Raw genomic sequence first — 16,920 nt, 5'->3', positions numbered from 1 at the left:
TCACAGCTATTTTATATATTTATATCATCTATATCTATACCTAGATATATATATGCATGTTCATAAAGTCGTATTTCCTTTTGCTTATAAATATTACTCAGACAGTTTTCTTGATAGAGCTAAAATAAATCTAGTGGAGATTTTCTCCCTCTTGATGAAAATACCCCCAGGTGAATTATAGAATATTTACTTATGGATCAGTAAAGGAGCTGTATGCCACAGTTTAAAGTGTTTCAGATAAGTCTGCTGTGACTTACAGGCTTGGAAGAACAATTTTCCCTTGCCTTGCTCTGTCCAGGAATGTGATTCAGCCAAAGCCGTGGCTTTGCTGAAGCGAAGCACTGCTTATGATACAAAGTTAAAGTAGATGACCTTGCATTTTGAGCAATGTGAAGCTGAACTGTGTGGCTAAGCCTGCTTACTAGTCAATGGCAATGGGGTGAAGAATTCTGCTTTGTTCCTCCCTCTTCTTGCAGTCAGCCATAAGCTACATCACAACACACTCTAAAGAGATGTATCATGCCTTCTATTTCTTCTTTTGCAGGAGTGTTATTAAAACCTGAACCAATTGACACATATGGTAGGTCTTTGTATCTATTTTTTTTATTATAAATATTTTTTCCTAAAATTGTTATTCTAGAAAAAGCTTTTGCGTTCAACACATATAAAATTTAAGGGTACCTTATTTATCTTCCAGAATATAAAACCACTGCAGATGGATGGGTCATATATGAAGATAAGCTCTACTATATCAGCAAAGAACAGGTCTCCATGGAAAGAGCCCAAGAGTTTTGCAGGAAGAATTCTGCAGACCTAGCTGTTGTTAATAGTAACAGTGAGAGAAGGTTCCTGAAGAGAGCACTAAAAGAAAATGTAAGAATCATTATAAACAGACTGCCTAAAGTAAAAACACTTTTGACAAACTGCTTGTAGAACTATCTCAGAAGCAGAGGCATCAGCAGCTTTGTTAATGAAATATTCCCAAAAACACCCTTTGATCCCATGGGATTTGGCCTCCCCTGCTCCACCCCAGCTGTGCTGATGCAGTTGACAGGAAGAGTGATGTGGGAAGGTACCAAAAAGCAGCTGGCCTTCGAGGGAGAATAAAAAAGGAGCACCAGTTTCTGACTCAAAATCTGCTGCTTTTCTACTCCATCCTAAAGGTCTTCAGAGCTGCAGGTCTTGGCCCTTATGTCCCAGATGAAAGCCTGACTTCTGTGCCTGAGCATATGAACACATTGCACCAGTTAATTGCAAGCAGATTCTTTACTGCTGTGGGCTTCAGTGGCTGCTCTGTGGAACTAATCAATGGTGAACCAATTTCTGCTTGTTTTGCTTCAAAGATTTCTTTTTTAAATTGAAGTAGTGTCTTTCTGATTTAGGAGAGGTATGGGGAAGAGCGAATAGGATACTTCATTGGTCTGAGAGTGAGCCTTGATAAAAAGTTCAGGTAAGTTAAGATCATTGGTGCAGCTTCTAACATGTAGAAACAAATGGAATATTTTATGAAGCTGGAGGGACTCAATATATTCTCTTGAAAGTCTGAAGGCTGCTCTAGATACCGTGTACAAAGCAAAATGGAATAGTCCTAGAATATTCTAAAGTGCAATAGTTTCCCCAAAAAGAACATTTTTTTTTCCTTGAGGAAGCACTTAGCCAAAGAAAATCTTGGCAGCTCTACTCTCCATACACACTTTCTCAAGTTTCTTCCAGAGATTTGTCCCATAAATTGGAGTGATATTTTGCTATACTGAATTTTATACCTATGAACATGCACACATACACTTACAACATGCCCTATATCGCAGGGTTTGGCATTCTTGTGCTTTTTATCTATATATCAGAGGGGTTCTCCAGAGTTAGGAAGACACAGGCCATGACTACAAAAGGCAATCTCTGCAAACTCCTATTCCAGGAGAAAAGTCAGCAGAAATTTACAGTACAGAAACAGTAACAAGTATTCTGAAAATACCAATGCACAAATCAACTCAAAACTAAGCTAAGAGATAGCAAAGAGCATGAGACACTGCTTACCTTCCAACCTGCTAGTTAGGATGCACCTCGGAGGTGAAAAAAAGTCCTTCTGAGGTTGATCTGGAAAAGGTTAGAGGAGATTTGACTTTAACCTTCCCTTGAGAAAGGCAGAAGAGGAGTGGGGAGAGAAGTTGATAGTGACCGAGTTGGTAAATGGCTTTAACCTCCTGATTTAGGAGTCAAATTAGGGACATAGAGAATTCCATGGATCCGGTGATAATCTCCTTTATTTAGAACAATTGTATCAGCAGCAGCAAGACATAGATGATGCAGCTGAAATTTTTCCCACTTCAGGCTTATTGATCTAAATTCTGAAATACTGCTTAAAATGTGGTGAAAAACTCCTCTTCCTCCAACAGAAATATATGAAAGTAAAAAGCAGGTAAACATTGAGGAAAAAGTTGCAACTTGGGTGCTTTAGAAAGGACAGTTTTAAAGTTGACAGAATGTCCTTTAGTTTACAGAAAATAGAACACTCCCCCCTACTCGCCACAGAGCAGAGTAAATCCAGAGAAAAGTATTTTCATTCTTGTTTTCACCTATGAAAACAGAACAAATGCTCAGACTGAAAAGCATAGTGTTACCTAGGAATAAAATAGTTAGTAGAATAACTATTAAGATAAAAATAACTATTAAGATAAAATTTTAATATCCTTCCCTGTAGTATGTATTATGAATAACTGATTTTGATTTCTCTTATTAAGTGTTGTCAAAACAATTGTGGCCATAAGAGAAAATATGTTTTCTAATTTGCAACCAGAAATATTTTACAGAAATGTCTTCAAATTAGAATAACCAAGCAAAGAAAGGGCAATCTCTAATAGCCCTTCCCATTGTAGTCAGTTTCCATAAATCCTCATAGACATTCTTACTCATGAGGTGTTCATTAAGACTACTATATCACAAATGAATATATTAATTAATAACTACTTGTCTATCTTTTCTTTAAGCTGGGTGGATGGAACTCCAGTAACCTATGTGGCCTGGGCCCCTAATGAACCCAACTTTGCAAATAATGAGGAAAATTGTGTGGTTATGCTGTCAGAGCATGGTATGTGACAATACAAAACTATTAGATTTTATTTGTCTCTGCTGGGATTATAACTAGTGCTGTCAAACATCTGCTGTCAACTGTCACCAATCTTTAGTAGCTGTTTTCTGCAATTTCTTTCCAGTGATAAACCAGCACAATGCAGTGATTTCCAGTCATGAGACCACCAGCCATGGAAGAGTCTATGCCCCTAGAATGGGGAGATTTCAGTACCACGAGTCATTTAAAGCAGAGATTTCCTTCTGGGTTTTTTCCTTTTTACAGGGCTTTTCACTACTTCTTTCAGTAAAAATTTGAATAGTCTATCTTCTCTACTATGAACTTAAGAAAACATTTACAGCAGCTACAGGAAATTGGAGTTGAATGTACAAGTCAATGAGGAAAGAAATACATCTAATGTCCTAAGATACGTTTACAAGTACACCAGAATGGAAATTTCTTGCAAATCCTAGAGCTCCAATTCCTCTTGGGTCTATTTCTGTAATTTTAATGAGGCTAGTGGGAATTTAGTCCATATGTATTCATCATCATGTAAAACTTATGTTTTACAAGTAATCAATGCAGTATGTTTGAACATCTATTGTGCCATTAGATTGATCTGGTATTTCTTCTCTCATCAATTTCTGAACCTTATTTTTTTTTTCATTTGCTTACTGGTGTATTTCCCCCGTTGCTTGCAATGTGATGATGCCAGAGCTCACAAAAACCCCCATGAACAGGTATAGACACTGTGGAGAGGGCCCTGAGCAAGGAGCAGATGGGTCAAGGAGCTCAAATTAACTACAAGGGGCTACAGTACTGTTACTATTAGAGCTTACTTGAAGGTGCCAGGTTGCTTTGCCTTCAGATCAAGCTGCAGCCTGAAAAAAATAGAGAAAATTGTGTTCATTTTTAAAAAAGTGATAAATTATTATTACCAAATATTAAATACTATAACATCTTGAATTTTTTCCCTTTTTTTTCAGGCTTATGGAATGACATTAACTGTGGTTCTGTCAATAAATTTGTATGTGAAAAACATAACAGTTCTATTAATTCAACATTTCCTTCTCCATTGGCTCCCGGAGGATGTCCAGAAAGTTGGATATTTTTTAACAACAAGGTATGTCAACAAACTTCTTCAGTAAATTGTGTAAAGCAGTAGAACTGAAGAGAAAATACCGAAAACCTCACATTTTTTTATGAATATAAAGTAAATCTGGAGAGTAATTGCTTAGTCAAAATGTGCAGACTGGATGGCTGGGCTTTTTTGAGGTGACTTAAGACATCTAACTTTGCAGAGAAATACAAAGTAAAAGTACGTGTATGCTGAGTACATTCAGAGAGCATAGTTTGTGCAGGCTTAAAATACAGTTACTGTGTATTACTGTTAAGAAAACCTCTCCTCCTCTCTTCATGCACATTATTTTGTTTAGAAATGCAAGTTTGTAATGGTCAGTCTTGTAAAAAAGGTGGAAAGGTTTAGCAAGAATGTATTTGAGCAATCCCTTCTGCCTGTAGGGGCTCACAAAGCTTTGAATTCAGAAAGGTGATGCCTACTACAATTGTTTTGAGGACAGTTTTGCATTCAGTCACAGTCCGGAAGTACTCATCGCTGTAAGACAAGAGTTAGTACCAATCTGAGTTGAAGCTCCATCTATCAAAGGCTATTTTGTCTACTTTATGTACACTGTGCTGTTATTGCATCCTCAGAATTCCAGGTCAATGTGCCAAAGGATATCTCACAGCCTCTGGCAGGATGAACAGTTGTAACCACAGTTATCAGAAGGGGGACAAAGCCCAGCAGAGATAATTCCCTGCAGCTGTGTCACCCAAAGCCACATTTTCTTGGTTTCAAATGATGCCTCTATTACTGCAGAAGAAAGCAGATGAAAATGTGAAAAGTGATTATGTGCTTGACCTCGTTACAATCAGTTCATTTGATACCAGGCTCCCAGATTACACCTTGTACAGTGAGGAGGGATAAGAGTATGCCTGGCTCTGCCTATCCAGACTTTCTACCCTTGAGCTCTGTCACTCATTCTGGCCCTGATTTCTTTTTCTGCAGAAAAGTACATCTTAGAGCTAATTGATAACATTCACATATAATAGTTCCAGTCTTTGCTAGTTTGAGAAAAGTGCTTGATTTTTTTCCCAGTGTTTCAAAGTATTTGCTTCCAATATAACAAGAAATCTCATGTGGCATGCTGCACAAGGTGTTTGCTTCAGTTTGGGAGGAAACCTGGCTACTATACCAAATGAACAAGTGCAAGGTATGTATATGGGCTCTATTGAAAGAAAAAATCTCTATCTCTCACTAAAGAAACTGCTACACTCTCCAATATAAAATATGGGATTACCTGATGAAAATTGCTTATTAGCCAGGTCACTCCATGGTTTATTTTAACTTCAAACTCCAAGGCAATAGCTAAAATTTTTACATATAAGAAATAAAGTTTGTTTCTAGGTCTTTCAGCTGTTTTGTTTTCATGAAACTTCCAGTGTGTTCTGAGGGTGGTTCCACAGATCTCTCATACTGACAGAAATCTGTATTTCCTGTTTCTCTCACTGGCAACAGGACTTTCTGAAACCCTATGTGTGCATACACAGTGGGGAAGGGATGCTTATCTAAACATTTAATTAATGGCAGATGGGCTGTGTAGGGGAAAAGGTTATCCTTTTATTACATCCCCCCCTTTGGGCTTTTGCACATTTCCCCTCTTTTAGTCAAGTCATGATGAGCTTTCCTTAATGAGAAATCTTTGCTTCTCTCCAGCTTTCCTCTTCTATCATTTGAAGCATGCCACAACTAATGTTTGGATTGGAATGAATGATATCAACAGAGAGTCCACATTTCTTTGGGCAGATGGAAGCACTGTTTCCTACACCAACTGGGTTAATGGTGCACCAGAAAAGCAGCAAAGCTACTTTGACTTTTATGAGTTTGAAACAGTGACAGATGATGCTCTGGAGGTACAGGAAATTTAAGTAACTTCTATACCTTGGGCAGGTAGTTGATTTTCCTAAAAGAAAATTTACAGCAGTAATAATAGGATGCTGAAACAAGTCCTTTTTAAGCACAATGGGGTTTAGTAAATCATCTGATAATGATTCCAAATGCACTCAAATGTTTGGAAAACGTTCTGTAGAAGAGGATTTTTTAGCCTTACATTTGAACTATTGCCAAAAAAACAGCTCTGTAAAAGAAGCTTGGAGAAACTTGTATCAGTTCCTCCCCAAACTGCATTAATGCAAACACTAAAGCTGCAACACCAAACAAAGAAAAGGTATGATAAACCAAAATCAAGATTTTTGATGCTACAATAATTTGACTGTGTGTATGTCCAACATCTGGCTAATGTTCTCCCACACTGCTTTACTCATTTCTGATGGTACAAATTGATATCTTCAGTGAAATTACTCTTTCACTGCAGAAACTCAGGCTCTTTTCCAAAGGTGGTAATTTCTGAGGAAATGATTGGCAGTTATTCACCCAAGATTTTTAACATCTGCCATCAGTCAACTTTATCTGATGACTAAAACCTATTTAAATAAAGGAGAAATTTGGCTGACATGCCGAAAGACTGCCATGGCCAATCTTGAAATCAGAGGAGTCATGAAGGAAATACTGGACCAAGTAAACATAAGAAAGCAAAGAGAAAATATTTTGTTGCATCTGATAATGGTGACTTGATAATGACTATAAAAAGCCAGCAAAGAGCATCTGCTTTCTGCAAGAGAGTCTGCTTCAATTAGACTAGTGTAGACTAGAGCTTTTAACAGTAATTCTTATATTGTTTTTCTCATTGATAAAAACATTTTGAAACAGATCTCCATAACTGTAAATCAGAACAGAGAAGATTTATTATAGGTACCTTAGTCTCTTATGCAGTCATTATGAGGTTCTTAATAAAACTGGTACAATGTGTTTTAATTGACTTCTTTCAGACCTTAACTGGCACCAGTGGAAGCCTGGTTCAAATTTAAGGGGTCACTACTAAATACCAGGTCAAGCTGCTTGGCAGAAACCTAGGAAATTTGAACTAATTTATGCAGGTGTTCAGTGAGCTCCTCTCCCCTCTGCCATCAGGGCTGCGCCAGCAGCACAGGAGCTTCAGCTCACCCCCTCCCCACTGCCTCTTGTAATGGCTGTGCCTCTTCCCCTCCCCTTCAGACAGATTGTGTCTTCATCATGAAGTCAGATGGGAGGTGGAGAGATGATAGCTGTGACAACGAAAGAGGCTACGTGTGCCAGATGAATTCACGTGAGTTCTGTTCCACCCAGTCTCCTAAAGAGGAAGAATACCTTGGTTAGATAAGATGAATCCGTAACCTGATGTGATTCCTTCCAGCTTTGAGTCTCCTTCTGAATCTCAGGCTTTCAGACCTCCATCAGTGTTAAGGCAGTGCTATGTTTAAAGTACAAATTGTTTCACAGAAATTGCTGGAGAGGAACCACTATCTTAATTTGGAGTTTTGTGCCTAATCATGAGTAATACTAGAGAATAATAAATGAAAATGGCTTTTTTTGTTTTTCTCAGTGAAGTGTAAGAGGTTTAGGCATCCTAAATGCAGTAGAAACCATATTCTTGCAGTAATCTTTCCATTCTCTTGGATGAATCTGAGCAGAGCATTTAATCCTCTCTTACAATTTCTACTGAATGTTATATGATGTCAATCAAAATGTACAGCTTCTTGAATGTGTCGTTATTGTAGAAGAATATTGTTATGTTTTGAACACCAAAATGAGTAATGAATGTTGACTTTACTCGTGTAGAATTTTAATTATACAAATCACAGCTGTCCAAGCATATAACGAAAGTAGAGAAGGCAAAGCACTGATAAAAAAAAAAATTTGCCTCAGCTTTATTAAAGTAAAAATTATTCCCTGATCCATCATTTCAGCCTGTTCACTCTCAGCACAGCTAACATGCTTGTAAGAAGACCCTCTCCCCGCACAGCAAATATAGTTTTATGGAGGTATTTTTAATTTTCCTGATCCCAGTTCCAGCCCTTCTGAATACATTTACAATCACAAGGGGGGAAATGTACTCTGCCTGACTCAAACATGCAGGCAACATTCTGGCAACCCTTACAGACAGGCCAAGAAGTTGGAGTGAACAGCAAGTGGTGATCAATTAAAAACAGGTCTCAAAGTCTTAGGCTAGGTCTAGAGATTGCAACAGTTAATGCCTTAAATGCCTTGTCCTAAGTTCTATCCACCAGCGACGAGAAATAAATGTATACTCAGATATTCAGATTTAGTCAAATAACTTAAAGCACAAAATCTGAAATATGCAATCTAGGAGTCTTAGACTGGACCAGTCAAGTCTATAGAAAGTATACTCTACTTCAGGGCATCCAGGATTTCACTCATCTTATTACATTAACAAATTTGCTCCATGTCTTAAAAGTTATATTTGGCATTTTTGGGGGGTTGGGAGGGGGTTATTTGGTTTGTTTGTTTTTATTTTTGTTTTTGATGTTGTTTTGTTCATGAGCTTAAAAAAGATTTTGACTTATTGACTAGGACCTTTTGACCAATTTTTCATAGCTGGCATGCTGCAGAAGAGCAATATGTTGTAAATTTATTCATTCAGTTTTTCTTCCATAGTTCCCTCACAGCCTGAATTACCAACAACAAATCCAGCCTCTGGCTTCACTCGTTATGGTGACAGTAGCTATTCAATCATTTCATCTGAAATGCAATGGGAAGAGGCCAGAAGAAATTGCCAAGACAAATCTGCGGATCTTGCCAGCATTTCAGATGCCTACATCCACTCATTCTTGTGGATCCAGATGCTGAAATATGGAAAACCTGTATGGATTGGTCTTAACAGCAATATGGTAAATGCTGGATAGATGGGAGGTGCGGGTGCTCAGGGAATTTTCCTGTTCTAATAGTCCTCTGGATGACCAGTTTTGAACAACAGAGCAATTCTATTCTGAATGGCTTCACTGTGTAAATGCCCAGAAATATAGGGGTACTGTTAGAATAAGTCAAGGATTTTCATCACCAAACAGAGTAAAGAATCACAGAAAATGTTAGCAAGAAGCAAAAGATGAAGGTAGAAAGTTCTAGAAACAGTAACAGAAGTCAAGCTGCAGACTGAGAGTCAGAAAGTGCAGCTGTCATGAAGTGACTGTGGGCCACCCTGAAAGTCAAAAGCCCTGCTATACAGGAGGATACTTAGAGCTATTAATATATTAATAGAAGTTACTGTGAGTATTAGGGACATATTTTAAGATTTAAGCTGACTGTTTAGTATTTAATGTCAAGTAATCTTTATGCACAAATAGCTCTGAATTTTAATTTAAATAAAGCAGAGCAGAGAGGACAAATTCTCTGTAATTGCTTCTCTTGATGTAGGATTTACTAAATGACCTAAGATGGCCTTATCTGACTTTCTTACCCTATTGTAGAAGTTTGTTACTCCAGAAAAGCCCTCCCAAAAGCAATGCAGTGTTGAACACTTTTCATATGTAGTTCTTGCGTAACTCAAATTGCCTGAGGACTTTGCTTAGAACAGTGAATGGGGTTTTAAAAAGTGGCCCTTTTTTCCAAAAAAATCAAATAGGCATATGATTATATTTACACTATATTTATGTGGCAGAACTTTTTATGTAAAAAAAAACAAAACAAACCAACAACAAATATTACCAGAATTCCTTTGTTTTCAGACTGGTGGCTATTACAAATGGACCAATAACTGGAAAACCAGGTACACAAAATGGGCAGCTGGGGAACCAAAGGAAAACAATGCTTGTGTTTACCTTGATCTTGATGGTACTTGGAAAACAGCATCTTGCAATGAAAGCTACTTTTCAGTTTGCATGATATCAGATGGTAAGCAAAGGCATGTAACAATTTCAATGACACATTCCTAATTCTGTAAGCTTGCCGAATCCTAGAGACTTTGCTCTGGTTTGGGCTACCCCTGCAGAGGACTGTGCTTCAGGGTAGCACCCACCTCCCAGCAGAATGGGGATGTTTGCTATTGGATGATGACTGAATTTAGGCACAGGAAAGGTTCTTGTGCAAATCCATATGGCTGCATTGCTATCATGGTAAAGCTGTTTCCATAACATGAAGCTCTATCTTCAAGGCATATCTTGCTCTTTACAAGCCATGACCATAAATTACACGAGTCTGTGTAGTATGTGCTGGGTTTGTGCACTGACTGTATGAACTTCAGCTGGGGAAGGTCACACACGAGTGTGCCTGAGCCAAAACACAGCCAAGAGCTTCACTTCCATTCACTATTGCTAGAGCTAAAACTGTAAGAGCCTTGGCAATGTGAATCCTACTTTAACTCTTTGCAGATATATGCAGAGGCATGTTTGCATCCAGATTTTGTATAATTGTGCTGTTTTCCCTCCTTTATATTTTAAGGCTGCATACATTTGGTCTACTTATGCAGTGCAAGATTCATCAAAATGAATTGGAGTTGCACCATGATCAGAAACAGAGTCTGATTTGGCAGAGGCATGCTCCATTGATGGCTTTTTTTGATCTATAAAGTGATAACATTAAGAGACCAAGCAGCCACACAACATGGGACTGTGGCATTAATGATTCATTAGCCTTCAACAGCTTCTGTGCTGTGAAAATGCAAATTTGAGATTTGTATCATCCCCCAGGGTTTGCTTTCCTCACAGTACTGACAAGGCAGTTAGTTAGATATTGCAGGATGCAATTTGATTCCTTGTCCTGAGAAATGTGATTTGAGAAATAAGATGTTTAACACTTTTGACTGCTTGGCTCTCCCTGTTGTCTGGGTTGAGGGAATGTGGGAATAGTCATGAGTTGATGTCAAGACAGATAAAGCTGGGTGAGAGAAATCCTACACTATTTACACCTATGTCATAGAATCAGAGATGACTCACAATGCAATACCAATTTCATTCCATATGTCTTCTTTAGAGATAGCTCCTACTGACCCTGCTGAGCTGCCTGGGGACTGCCCTGAAGAAGATGAACTCCAAGCTTGGATCCCTTTCCATGATCACTGCTACTACCTTGAAGCATCAGCTGGGAGAACCTGGGGGCTGGCCTCCCTTGAGTGTGCTCGCTTAGGTGAGAGCCTTCATTATCAACTAAAAAGATTTGTACCAATATTTTTACAAAACTATCATAAAAATGTAAAGATATTGATTAAAAAAAAAAAAAAAGTTAAGATTTTTTTCTACCTACTAAGCTATTCTGAGTCTGGCACAATGAAAATAATATGATGTGAGTCACTTTTTGCAGCCTTCTGTCCTCTCAGGTCTACAGCTTCCCTGTGTGTGAGCTCCCCATTGCGTCCTGGCTTGTGGGATACCATCCTGGGGGCAGCAGTGGGGGCCACAGCCTCTAGCTACCTCCAGGCCATTGTCTTCTGCAAGAAGCAGTGGAGACACCAACAGAGCAGCATTAGTGCAGGAGCTATTGTTTGTACAGACTAAAAAGAGGAGGTCACTACAGTGGTTACTCATGTAGGTTATCATTATTTGCTTATTAATGCCTTTCAGGAGCTACTTTGACTTCAGTAGAAAACATGGATGAATCTCACTTTCTGACTCATAAAATTCAACCACTTGGAAATAAAGTAGGAGGCTTTTGGATAGGACTTTACCAGAATGTTGAAGGTATGTCTAAATTTCAATTTTTAATGGAAAAGTGCATCGCTAATATGAGAAAATTGAGGATTTCAGTATTTTACAAAAAAACCCCAACAACATGGGTTTCTCCTGAGGAGTGGCTTTACTATAGTTATCAAAAGTAAATTGCAGAGCTAAAGAGTTAAGATATTAATGAAATAGATAAGTTTTAATTTGTTTTTTACTCTGTGAGTTGCTCTGTAGGTCAGTGGTTGTGGCTAGATAATACTGTCCTGGACTTTGTTAACTGGGAGGAGAAAGAGTTGGATGTGGAGCATAAGTGTGTGGAAATAACTGCACCATCTGGCTACTGGGACAAAAGTGATTGCTCTGCTGAAAAAGGATTTATCTGCAAAAAACCCAAAGGTGAGTCCTCAGTATGTCAGCCCTTAGTGATGAAGCCAGTTTTAAGATTCTATTGTTCAGATGAAAAGTTGAAAAAAATTTATTTCAATGCTAAAGACATCTCAAGACATGGTAGGTGGTGAAAAAATAACTGAAAATTTAGGGCTAGCATTTACTCATTTTCCAAGTAGTCTTTAATTAGAAAAAGATGCAGAACTGTAACCAAGAAATAGTCATCTCCCGTCATCTCCCATGCACTCTTAATTTCTGTGCTTAAATCAGCACATGCCCATGGCAGTAAGTCAATTAATCCTTATTAAAGACTTACTAAAAACATCCAAATTACATCTCATCCTACATAGTACTAAAATAATAAGGAATCTCTAAAGTTCGTCCATTGAATCATACAGAGCTCCCATATGTACTATTTCCTGCCTTAATAGGGATTGCTGTTGTTTTGTATCTATTCATTTTGCATTCTGCTTTGCTTTCACTTTACATTTTGCCTTTATAAAGTCTCCTCTGGGTATCAAGGGTGTTTGCAAACTAATGAAGAAGATCCAAGAGGAGAAATATTTTCATGATAATTTAGAACTCCCTAAGTCTATGTCTATAATTCTTCATTTCTGAGTGCCAAACTGGGGTTTTTTGTAGTTCTTCAACAGCAACAAAACAATGTTATAAAGGTTTTTCATTTTTCTCTGTCTTACACAGAGATGAATAAGAAGATTACTCATGTGATTCAGTAGGCGTATTCTTGGAAAGATGTTTAGAAATAAAAAATTTTGTAGCAGCTAGACATGCAGATCTTCCCAAAATATGCCATGTAAAACTAATCTCCAGAGTTATACATCACGTTCTTAGTACATTACAATTAATATTTCAGGGAAAATGTTAAAAGATGTTTTGAATTAACATTAAAAAAATCAGTATTTTAAAGTTGGTAATATAAAAACAGTACAGAGTTTCAAAAGTGGATAAAGTAATGTTAAGTAGGAAGGTGAAAGCTTAGCAATGTATTTTTGCCTCAATTTGTTGCCTTTTATAGCAGACATATATGTTACTAACACAATGGTAGTAATTCAGGGGGGTTTGTTCCTGTACTATTTTTGCAAACAGTCAAACATACAGATTCTAATAAAGTGTCATGTGATTTCTCTCTGAAATTCAATGAAGTTGAGCCAAATGGGAGTCCTAAAAAGCAAAAAGGTAAGAGCTTTCATAAGAAAACTAAGAAAAATCTAAATAGAGGAAGAACTTCAAATGAGTTTTCTGAAACTGCTCTCATTTAGAGAACAAGCCCTGCTGAGGGTTGCACAGTTATCAGTCCCTCAGGGTGACCCCACAGTGCCTTTCAGATGCTCAGGAGCACTCACCTGCTCTTGGCCAGGGGGACTGCTCAGGGCTAACCCTGAGCTAGCAAGCTCAACAGTGACCACACCTGAGAAGAACTTTGAGAACAGCTACAGAGTGCTTTAACTAACTTTTCTAACAGAGGCTGTTAGAAACTATGTAGATGTATATGAAAGTTTCTTACAAAGATATTTTCGTAATCATGTAAGGAAAATATTGTAAAATTAATTTCCAATAATTAGCATCCCATACCCATCTAAGGCATACATTTTCATACATTCTTATGAGCATCTATTGGATGCATTGTACATCACTGTACCCCAGATCCACTGAAACCACATTAGCTTTAGGAACAGAGACCTGACTACTGATCAGCAGCAATTCAGGGCTCAGATTTTCAGCCTTCAAGTTCAGGCTGGAGAGGGCATCTCCTTCATGCTCTTCATGTTGTATGTGGAAATAAAAACTACTATGGTTTCTCACAGTTATGTGGATTCATTTCAGGCAAGGAAAAGAATGAAGACACTCGCCCACCTGTTCATGTCTCTGTTTGGCCACTCATTTTCTTGGCTGTTATAATTGTTTTTGGAGCTGGCATGGCAGCCTATTTCTACAAAAGAAAGAGACAAAACCAGCTTTCAACAGATTCTGGCAATGAAACATTATTAAGATGATGTCTTGGTGACAGAAGAGTTGGTGAGAATGGGTACTGTGGCATATTACTTGGAGCAGCAAGTTACTGCTGAAATTAAAGGATGTGTCTGTTAAAAGTCTGTAGTGAGATCTAATGTGAGATCTAGTGTAACCTTACATTAAACATTACACAAATTAAATCACTTTCCTCTTTTAGCATTAGCTGTTTGTTTTTTTTATCATGCATATTTTACAAAGTCAGAATTAGAGTTTGATGTTACAATTTTGTAATGGTCAAGATGTTCTGAAGTGCCTTAGCAAGGATGGTCATGCAAAAATCTTGTCAAAAACAATTACATGTACTGAAAAAGGACTATGAAAGTCAATTAGTAAGAATGAATTCCCAATAAAGTGTGAATGCCATTTAGAACTGCCTTGCTGTTCTAAATGACATTCTGAAAAATCTCAAACATTAGAACCTGTCTGACTCTTTTGCAAACCTGCCCACAAACTTCACGGCATCAGACCAGTATTTTTACTGTTCTTTATGGGTAAATCCTATTACACTTATAAATTTGCTTCACATTCTTTTCTTAGAAAACTTTGGGATAGAAAACCTTGTCATGTTAAATTTCTGCTATGGAAAACACAGTTAATGTCAGCAAAGAATATTAGGACCAGGTATAAGTTGTAATAATTTTCAATTAAATGATGTGATTTTTAATTGTATTATGTTCCTTTACATGAATTAAAATATTCTTACCCTGACATTTTTTGCTTCTTTTTTGTTAATGCTTTGAAATAAATAAATAAATAAATACATTTTCTATTAGTATAATTTTCAGCTTCAACATTCCCTGTGAATCAAGTGAGGAGAAAGGGGAAGGGGGTTGCTCCTGTCAGCACAATAACTCTTTTGTCAGTAGCAAGAAGGGCTTCTCTCCTCACCACTTTGAATTCAGCTTGAATAAGCACCAACTTCCCATTTTTAAATGCAAGAAAAAGGAACTGAAAACTAAGGAATGCAGCAGATGGTTCTCTACTAGAAATCTGTAAGAGACTAAATTTTAGATGTCAGAAAAACAGTAGAAAGCACTACAAGATAGCTTTTAAGTGAGTTGTAAATGCAAACTAAATGCTTTATGAGAAAGTGTGCTTAGCAGATATCCTGAGGAAACAACCTGGCTTCCCCAGGCTGCACAGAGTCTATTGAGCAAGCTGGAAAGCTGGGAAAAAGAAAAAAAAGAACCAGAAAAAAACCCCAACCAACTAATGAAATTGCTTTCCCAAGCACTGAAATCCAGTTTTCTTAGTGTAAATATAAGCAAGAGTGTAGGACACTGCTGAGAAAAGATTATTGCACAATGTGTTACGCATCACGCAAGATAATGACCCCAAAAAATTTGCAGCTGGCATGAGGCTGGTTGGCCATGCCAAAGAGGGAGCTCTGAAGTACTCAATTCCTCTTTTAGCCTACCCCAGTGTCTGCATTAATCTTACCCCACCTCTGTAACCCTGAAGGAATCTTCACAAACATCCATTTATACCAGAGGGAGAAGAAAGCCCAATTTGAACTAGACCCCGTCTGGCACTTAGTGAGCAAAATGAGAGAACTGGGCAGGAATTATTTCCTCCAAGTATTTTCCCTTGGGATTTCCTTTGTCAGAGCAATTTAATTTTGTTATTTTAGATGTATCTGAAATATGGTTTCACTCAGGAAAGTCAGCTTTTATTTGTACCTCACCACATTGGTGCCTGTGGCACCATTCCACTCTACAACTTAGAGCTACTCTTGCAAGACTTGCTCATGCTAAACCCTCCCTTCATGAGAACTGCAAATATAATAGTTATTATTAAATAATTCATTCCATTCCTAACTTTGCTGAAATCCAGACACTTTTTTTCAGAAAATGTTTTTCTCTCTTACTACTTTCTACAGCCAAGTCAACAAGTTTGTCTGGTTCTTGCAATAATTTTCCCCAACACTCTTTTAAAAACAAAAGAAATGATAGTTGCTTCTCCTATGACATCTACTGTTCAGCTGCTATATATATATTTCACTGCTGGCTATTTCACATCTTCATTTCTTCAATTTCATTATCACAACTTTCGGTTTTGCCCATGTAAATAAGCATAAGGAATAGCAGGACTTGTGAACATTTGCAGCAGGGCTTTGCAGCAAATTTGTACAAAAACTGCCATGCCAATACAAGTCTTTAGATGAGCACTTTGCTCACAGGTTAAAGGCATTTAGCTTGTATTTGGCTTTGTTTTGAAACAGCCTCATTAGGAATTTCTCAGATAGATAAACATATCCTTTTACTTGGTAAAGTTTTAAAGCATTCCAGGCAAAAATTTTCTTTCTGTTGCATGGAAACTTACCACTACACTACAGTGTTGAACATCACTTTTTTCAGGTCTTTGATAAGCAATTATGAACAAACCAGCCCCAAACTGGGATCAAATAAACCAACATAATAATGCTAATTTTGCCTCAAAGTGAGCAAGAGCTCATAATGCACAAAACCTGCAGTTTCTGCAAAGTTTGTTCTCTTTCTTCTACATATACCTAGTCCTGTGACATATTGCAATGTATTGAACCACTGGGATTTTGTCTGTTTGTTTCTGAGATGTAAGGGTTAAAACAGAAGGCTTTAATTGATGATATTTCACTGCTGGTTTCTTGTCCCCAGTTCTCAAGTTGCTTTTCCAGGTCTGTCTGTGTAGCACTCCAAAAACTAACTTGAATTAATGTTAGCAATGTCACAGAAGATGACAAATGTCTCCACCTCTAGTTACAAGGATGGAGACTTCACTTTTGGAAGGGACTTGCTCTTAAAAGAGAGCAGTGTTTACAGTGTGCCCTCCAGTTATTTCAAAATACC

General features: G+C 37.7%; 1 protein-coding gene across 1 annotated transcript in view; it reads left to right on the top strand.

Annotated features, from left to right (window-relative positions):
• The window catches only part of LOC131088208 (macrophage mannose receptor 1-like), a 32,193-nt gene extending 17,487 nt beyond the window's left edge, over positions 1-14,706 (top strand). Inside the window, exons 16-30 of the mRNA XM_058032068.1 lie at positions 545-580; positions 698-873; positions 1,383-1,450; positions 2,985-3,085; positions 4,051-4,187; positions 5,223-5,337; positions 5,841-6,037; positions 7,239-7,329; positions 8,679-8,911; positions 9,746-9,911; positions 10,989-11,141; positions 11,576-11,692; positions 11,909-12,070; positions 13,226-13,258; positions 13,907-14,706. Of these exons, the coding sequence (XP_057888051.1) occupies positions 545-580; positions 698-873; positions 1,383-1,450; positions 2,985-3,085; positions 4,051-4,187; positions 5,223-5,337; positions 5,841-6,037; positions 7,239-7,329; positions 8,679-8,911; positions 9,746-9,911; positions 10,989-11,141; positions 11,576-11,692; positions 11,909-12,070; positions 13,226-13,258; positions 13,907-14,076 (1,955 nt within the window). The 3' untranslated portion in view covers positions 14,077-14,706. The remainder of the gene's footprint in view (positions 1-544; positions 581-697; positions 874-1,382; positions 1,451-2,984; positions 3,086-4,050; positions 4,188-5,222; positions 5,338-5,840; positions 6,038-7,238; positions 7,330-8,678; positions 8,912-9,745; positions 9,912-10,988; positions 11,142-11,575; positions 11,693-11,908; positions 12,071-13,225; positions 13,259-13,906) is intronic.
• The last annotated feature ends 2,214 nt before the right edge of the window (positions 14,707-16,920 follow it).

The sequence above is a fragment of the Melospiza georgiana genome, chromosome 1 (genome assembly GCF_028018845.1).
Source record: "Melospiza georgiana isolate bMelGeo1 chromosome 1, bMelGeo1.pri, whole genome shotgun sequence".
NCBI classification, from domain to species: domain Eukaryota; kingdom Metazoa; phylum Chordata; class Aves; order Passeriformes; family Passerellidae; genus Melospiza; species Melospiza georgiana.
This window is presented reverse-complemented; position numbering and strand designations above follow the sequence as displayed.